Source organism: Nicotiana tomentosiformis, chromosome 8, assembly GCF_000390325.3.
Source record: "Nicotiana tomentosiformis chromosome 8, ASM39032v3, whole genome shotgun sequence".
Lineage (NCBI taxonomy): Eukaryota > Viridiplantae > Streptophyta > Magnoliopsida > Solanales > Solanaceae > Nicotiana > Nicotiana tomentosiformis.
Window position 1 is genome coordinate 83,950,470 of NC_090819.1, and position 8,107 is coordinate 83,958,576.

General features: G+C 34.2%; 1 protein-coding gene across 1 annotated transcript; it reads left to right on the forward strand.

The window, feature by feature from the left end:
• Positions 1–1,411: 1,411 nt before the first annotated feature.
• LOC104092397 (large ribosomal subunit protein bL28m) lies at positions 1,412–7,723 on the forward strand. The gene is made up of 2 exons (XM_009597991.4): positions 1,412–1,757; positions 7,072–7,723. The coding sequence occupies exons 1-2, from the start codon at positions 1,558–1,560 to the stop codon at positions 7,505–7,507; spliced, it is 636 nt and encodes a 211-aa protein (XP_009596286.1). The 5' UTR covers positions 1,412–1,557; the 3' UTR covers positions 7,508–7,723.
• Positions 7,724–8,107: the final 384 nt, after the last annotated feature.

Sequence of the window (8,107 nt, forward strand, 5' to 3'; positions counted from 1 at the left end):
TCCTTATAATAATAATAGTGTATGCACGTAGGTATAATTATTATAAGAAAAATCTAGGGAGGATGGGAGATAAAGGCCATGGTAATTTTTGGTATTTTTTTTCTCACCAAAAAATGATGGTGAACAGGTGGTGGCTGTAGAGAAGATAAAAACAAAGAAGAAAAAAAAGAAAATTAATTATTTAAGAAAAGAGAAAACAAATTAAATTTCAATTTCACAGGCTCAAGTGTAGGGATGTGCATAATTTAGTAAATACCGAATTACCGTACCGAAATCGAAAATTTTGGTATTTGGTATTCGGTATTTTAGTAATTGGTATGGTATTTGGTTTAAGTTTTTAAAAAAATGGTATTTGGTATTTTAAAATAAAATACCGAAATACCAATATCGTACCGAAATATATATTATATTACACAAAACACATATTATCAATTATAACATAAATATAAAAAATCTAAAATTTTACTTTCCTTTATTTTCTAAGTTCATCAATTAACTCTAAACAAGTAACAAGACATTTTTAATGATCAAATTTATTCTTTTATATACAGTTTTCTCTCTATGGGTCGATATTTACTGTTTTTTGACAAAACTTTTGTCAACAAATATTTTCAGTTTTGTATTTTGAGTATTTTAATTAAGAATATTAGAGTCTATAGCTCGATGCACTAGTTAGTATTCGAATCAAATAAACCGAAGTTACCGAATCGAATAAACCAAAACTAAAAGGAGAAAAATCGAACCATACCAAATTTAATTAGGTACGGAATTGGTTTAGAATTTTAAGAAATCGAATACCGAAAATATCGAACCAAAATATTTAAATATCGTACCGTACCGACTAGCGAACCCCTACAAGTGTAGGTGTGACTTATTATGCGTTTTTGGCGTGAAGGGGTTCAATAAAGATATTTTGGATATATCTTAGGTGTTTAGATGATAACATATTTAGTTGAAAAAGAAAGTAAAGGTAAAATAATAATAAGAGTGTTAGTCACCATGATGATAATACCATGTCAATTTTTCTAACTTCAAATACTTATTTTTTTTAACTTTATTTCCAAACTTTTAAATTAAGATGATAAAAATTTATCGTCAATTTCAAATGCTTATTGTTTCTAACTTTAATCGAGTATTGTTCAAAGTGTAAACTTAAAATTAAACTTTAAAGAGTTAAGACGGTAAAAAATTATCCATATAATATTTATATTAAATAGATAAATTAAGAATATGTATTAATTAATTGTAATTTAGTGATAATCATATTTATAAACGCATATATATTGATGTATTTATTGAATTATTTTAAGCGGATAAGTTTTACCCAATTAATATCCCATATTTTTCCTAATAAAAGAAACAATTTGGAAAAATGTTAAAACACAATTTAAGCAAAAAACTAAAGTACTAAAAATGAAAACATTAAAGCCACTTCGATTTCTGGTTTCAGTTCTAAAACCCTAAAGCGCCAATTCCATCAAAGTTCTGTAATTCCTTTGAATTTAGCAAGAAGACCCATAGACCTAAAATTGAACTGTGAAGGGGAAGGGGAGAAAAATGGCGTTCAGATCAAGAGAAATAATGAAAAAGCTAGTGAAGAATATAGGCGGAGAGCAGAACTTGGCATCTGGAGTTAAACAACAGCTTGAAAAATGCGTACCGAAGAGTAAAGTTGTGATGGGTCGAGCTCAGCGTGGTCTCTTCGCTGGCCGCCATATTCAGTTTGGTAATCGTGTCAGTGAAAAGGGTGGGAATACGTGAGTCATTTCCTCCTCTTCTTATCCTCATTTTTATTTTATCACAAGGCCACGGATTTATTGGCTAATTATGAGATTTTAAGAAGTTCCTTTGTGGTTACTCTGTGATTAACTTGCTCAGATGTTCTTCCATCTTTAATTTTAAATATAATTAGTTAGGTGCTAGTTTGTATTATGCGGATTCATCATGAATTTGAAAGTTTTAAGCTAGTTGCCAGCCTAACGCAACCAGGGTCCGAGGTAGACTATTGGCTATGGGTTCGGATGAACGTAGTAGCTTTTACTTATACTCTGTATTTGTATTAGAAAATAGTAACTAAGAAGAGCTATGAGTGCTAGGGGTAGTTCAGAACCAAAAAGGGCAGCCCGATGCACTAAGCTCCCGCTATGCACGGGGTCCGGGTAGTTCAGAACCCATAAACTTAAAATTCTGGCTCTGCTTCTGACCGCAACTCTCCTCTTTATCCGAGCTTGGGACCGGCAGTGTGAGCAAGCCCATACCGGCAGAGTTGTTGTTAGGTGCTAGTCTGTCAACATAGTGGACTAAGTAGTTTTACTAAAACATGGAATTTAGAAATATTATGGTAAACTGTGATTTGCTATTGATTCTGTAAAATATATAAATAAACATATTGAGTTCTTAAAGCAAAAACTCCTACAAAAATTATCTGAAAACATCTTCTGGTTTACTGCATAAATATGGAAATCTTCTTTTAGCTGCTAATCATGAATGTCATTTACAATACCAACCTAAAGCTTCAAACATGATTTTAAGCCTTGTTCTGGTCGAGCCTAAGCAGCTTCTATAATGCGAAAGTGAGGCATATGAGAATATGGTATTTTTGGTTAATGTGTGATAATAACTTGGAATTGGTCTCATTTTGAGCTGCATTTGGTTGTCTCAGAAGTGCATTTTGGGCTTTCAGTTTGCTTGTATTGCCTGATTTAAGAATCACCTTCTTTTGTGAATGTTTTAGTAAACGAAAAAGGCATTGAACATGAAAATCCTTGATCCTTTTAGTCCTTATTAGATGTGTTTGTTTTCTTTGAAATTTTGGTTGAAGTACACGTCAGCAGTTAGAACATACTCATCCTTGTTTAGTTTTATGGATTCTTAGGATAACTCATATTAGAATCTGGTATATGGCCAACATGTAAGTTCTAGGAATCATTTTCTTGAGATGAGTATTGTGCATAAGAATTTTATAAATGAATTTTGAGAATGCAATTAGGCAAAAACTAGCAGCACACTACCTCTTTCTATTTCAAGAAGTCCATCCTGTTCTCCAACTCTTCTCAGTTTGGTTTATTGAACTCAATTGTTCTTTCTTTGGGAGTAGTAAGATTCTGAATGGTGCTTCCATGTTTCCAGAAGGTGAAACCTCTAGATAAGAATTTCTTAAAGCAGTATTCTCTAAATGTAACTTTTAGGTTACTGTTCTTGTTTTCATGTTCAAGCAAGAATTGTAGGCAATGTGATGAGCACCAATTTTGGCCTACCTACTCTTAAGAGGTCCATTTCTAAATTGGAATAAGAAAATAACACAACCCCCCTCCCTTTTTCTCCCAGCGCAGTCCCAAAAGGAAAAAAGCTCGGAAAAGAAGAAATTGTAAGAGTATTTCTCGTTTGGGAAGATTTTTTTGGGGAGGAATCGGTGTGCGGTGGGCTGGGTTTACTGCATTCCTCCTCTAGTTTGTGACAAGAATTTTGCATTCAGATACTTATAACATTAGCTCCTTTGATTGCTGTGCTCTATTCTCCATTTTTCCTTTTCTCATTTTCAAAAGTTAGTTTAGATAACACAGTGAAGCTTTCTTTCTTCCACAAAAAATGAGGAAACCTTGTTGGGAGTGGAAGGATGGATAACAGAAGGAAAAATGAAATTGCAAACATCTCTTCCTCCTCTTCTTCTGGCAGTACAAGTTTCAACCTCCTCCTGCCACCGCTAACCTTTTTAACTTGCTGATTAAGTTGCACCAAATCTGGGTTCAGGATTTACTGGAATAGATTATATCTTCCGAGCTAGAGAGAACTAGAGATAGAGGGAGAGAGATTCTCATAAAGTTTGACATTCCCTTTGCTCCATTAGATATGATACTGCTGATTCCTTTTTTGGTCCATTCAAAAGGTTTTTCACTTTTTTTATCTTCTGAAACGGTAAGTAAAGATATTATAAATATAAACAGCAAAGCACTAAGATAGTGCTGCTAGGAAATTACAGAGTCAGAAAACTCCCTATCCAAAACAAAAAGAAGGGTTCCTTCCTATACAGATTCCATTTTGCCACTTTTGTTTTGGTGGAAATGCTTTAATTTTAACATCCGCATTTTGTCCTCAGTGTCATGCTCACTTGGCATGATGAGGTACCTTTTCTTTTGACCTGCTAGCTCCTATACAATTTATGCTAAAACCAGGGAACTAACAAAATTCAAGAAATTATCAAGACTGTTTATATGATAGTGAAAGTTCCAACTAAACAAACTAACTAAGCATCTAGCCTTCAGAGTGTAAATTGGAGTTAAGTCCATCAAAACATCTTGATTCCTTTCCTTCGAGATACACCAAAAAATAGCTGCTGGGACCATTCTCCAAATCCTTTTGATGGATTTGTGAACTCTCCAAAATTACCAGCTTGCAAATGCATCTCTAATGGATTGAGGCATGACCCTATGTAATTCAAATATGAAGAAGAATAGATTCCAGATATCAGTTGCTACTGGGCAATGCAAAAAAAGGTGGCAGACACTTTGCTGACACATGTAGCATCTATTGACAAGGATGGTGCCCCTTCTTCTAAGATTGTCCTGTGTTGGGCATGCTTTGTTTAGTTCTGTCCATGTGAAACAGGTAACTTTGAATGGCTGCCTAGTCCTCCATACACGTTTCCAAGGCCATTCCTCCAGCATGCCATTCTGTGAGCTCATCAGGTTATAGTTGTCCTTGACAATATACTTCCATTCCTTGGTGTTTCCGCCATAGGATCTTGTCAGGTAGCTGATCATCAGTTCCGTGACCACCAAAAGCTTCTAGGAGTGCAAGAAGATCATTGACTTCCCAGTCTACTAGGTTCCTTCTGAATCGAGGGTTCCAATTGCCCTCCCTGATGAGGTACTTTTTGTATGTAATATAATCTTTACTTATATGTCAAAAGTCTTCATTTTTTTAGTTTTCGTGCCTAGTCAAACACCATAGGGTTCATTACATATATGAGACTGAGGGAGTACATGTTTTCAGGTTATTTTGATGTATGCAGAACAGATTTTCCTTTAGAGGAAAGATGTTCTGATCGATATTCAAAGGGCTGCCCTCATTGAAGTGAAACAATGCCCTTGTTTTTAATTTGTTATCAGCACTGAGAAATTTATCTGGAATCCTACATTTTGATTCCCCATTTTCAAAACATCTTCACAATATGTGGTGGTAACTTTTCTCAAATTTAAAAAATGATATTCCTTTCGAAACGAGTTTGCCAATTTGTGGAAGACTAAAAACTAGAGACTTCAATTAGCATTCTTGAGTTGCATGGGTGATTACATCCTTATTTGTTTAGAATGTCATAGAAGTCAAGGATTATGGTTACTTGTCAAAATGAAGTATTTTCTTCGCATTATTAAATCAGTATGTTAATGATTCTAGCTACAGTATGCACCTTCCGGTTCTAGCAATGAGCTTTATTTAGTTTCTACCTTGTTTTTCCCCTTTTGCAGGTGAAACACATTCCTGGAAGTGAAATTTTTCTTCCAGTTCTTTTTACCCCTTCCATTAGATAATTGACAAAATCTAACCTATTATAGATCTGTCCAATTCTCGCATATACCTGGACATGGCGAAAATTCTAAAAAGTAATTGTTTGAGCAAATTGGTACTTCAGTCATATAAGTACTTCTCCTGCCTTTGCAAACCTTTGTTCCTAATTTAAAAAAAATTGTGTCTTGGATATCCTTATAGCCTGTTTGGCCAAGTTGGAAAAATCAGCTTATTTTGAGAAGTGCTTTTTTCATAAGTGCTTATCAAAAAAAGTACTTTTGGAGAAAAGCAGTTTGCGTTTGGCTGATCAATTTGACAAGCACTTTTGAACAACAATTTGTGTTTGGCCAAGCATTTCAAAAAGTGCTTTTAAGTGTCAAATTACTAATAAGGACATGAAAAGATTTGCTTAATAGTTAATGTTATATAAGTAGATAAATAATCACAAATATTTATTATTAAAGATAATAATTAAGTTTTTATTTTATTTAAGTAAAATGTAAAAATAAAATTGAAAAGAATGAGTATCAATATTTTACATTTTTTTTGTGGGAGTTGCAAGTTGGTGAGTTGTCTTCTGAGGTGTTTCACCTATCGAAAAGGAAAAGGGTATGACCAAAATCCATTTTTGCGGAAAAAAGAACAAGATGGTTGGTTTTGATGACAAAAACTCATTGCAACTTTTCAATCCCTTTCTTCCTTATTGGGCTGCATGAGCAAAACTATTTCTGATACTAAATTGGTTATGCAGTTTAGGTAGATAAAGTATTCCAGAAAAGAGAAGATATTAGAGAAGGTTCAGGACATGCATTCTTGCTAATAAGCAACGAAACATTCCGTCACCCAAGTGAAGCACTGGTGGATGATATCCTAAAAGATGAAAACATTGTGTTGTGATGGAAAAATATAATCTTAGTCTAATGTTCGCTAGAAGTCTTTTAATCTTGTTAGAAATTTGTTTGCCAATATAAAATGTAAAGAAATGTCAGAGAACCTAAATTATTGAATATTGGATTGAGACAGATCTAAATGGAGCGACATGGATAGTGAAGATTCATATAGCCGACCTCTTGGAATTGACTCGTCGTTGTTGCTTATTTAGCTCTAGTTTCTGGCTTAATAGAGCAATGCTTTGTTGGCATTCAGTATCTGTATTTAATCTGTAGTAATGTTTCTTCTTTTGATATTCTGATGATATTTTTCCTGAACTGCTTTATTAAGAAAACAAAAAATTCCTCAACAAAAGGATATTGTAAGAATTGGTTTAGCAAGGGAGATAACGAGTGTTCAGTTTCTTTGGGGAAATTTAACCTAGTTATCACTAAATTCAAATATAATTGTCTATAGTTCTTTAAACTTTTAGTTGGCTTGCAAATGCTGGTTTTTGTGTAGTCTCAGCTGCCTTTCGAACATTGTTGTTTCTAGCTTCTCTGGGTCCCAAAAATAGAAAACATAAGGTTCAATTTTAATTTGCAGTTTGATTCCAATCTTATGTGGTGAATCATAATAAACTGTGATTGTTTACTTTCTGGAAAAAAATTAAAACTGTGATTGTTTTATGAACAGGTCGAGGAGGAATTGGAAGCCTAATGTGCAAGAGAAACGGCTTTTCAGCTATATCCTAGATCGTCATATTCGTGTGAAGGTTACAACTCATGCCCTGCGATGTATTGACAAGGCAGGTGGTATTGATGAGTACCTGCTGAAGACACCTTACCACGAGATGGACACTGAATTAGGCCTCTTCTGGAAAGCTAAGATTGAGAAGTTGTACGAGGAGCTTGGGAAGATGGAGGTAGTATTCTTTACACCGGAAGATGAAGCAAAACTTGAAGAGCAATTTAGGGAAGTAAAGTTGGAAGAACGAGCAGCCCGTAGGGAAGCCAGGAGAAAGATGTATGGTTGGTCGCCCAAATCCGAGGTAAAAGCAGATTGTGAAGGAACTGATGGAGAAGGAAACGTACAATCTGACTTCCATGAAGGGATGGTTGCCAATGCTTGAAAGCCATTCGAGCGACAAAATGTTGTAGGTTTCTGAGCTGCTTCCTGATATTGAAGGGCTTCTTTAGAATGTTTTGTATTCCTGACTGGCTAGAGTAACATGAATTTTGCTTGCATCTGGCTTTGTGTAAACTTATCTACTTTGATAGCAAGCCTAGTAAAGGTGCTATTCTTCATTCTTCATATAATAAGGAGAAATGCTACAGCTATTTCAATAGTTTTGTTATGATTTACTCAGAGACATGCGTGCAAAGAAACTCCTACTGGGATAAGAGTTGCTCTTCGGATACCCAATCATCTGCTTTATCATATTCATTGATAAATGATAAGGGATAGAGAAGAATTATAATTCTGCCTTATGAATCAAGTTACTTAGAGATGACAAGTTCATTACCGAGATGATGCAATTATTTGTTTAATGAATTGCTTTACATTCAACTTTCCGAATGATCTAATTTTCTTTATATAATCTTCCCAGCTGCTTTTGCTTTCCAATTTTTCTTTACATAAATGGTTGATGATAAAGATTGTCAAGCAACACCAAATAATAATAAAATATGAGTAACATATCATACTAAATAAAAATTCATGTTGAAATTAT

Coding starts and splice junctions, on each gene's coding strand:
- LOC104092397 (XM_009597991.4), top strand. CDS start 1,558: ATGGCGTTCAGATCAAGAGAAATAATGAAAAAGCTAGTGAAGAATATA. Junction 1,758..7,071: donor AGTGAAAAGGGTGGGAATAC/GTGAGTCATTTC, acceptor TTTTATGAACAG/GTCGAGGAGGAATTGGAAGC.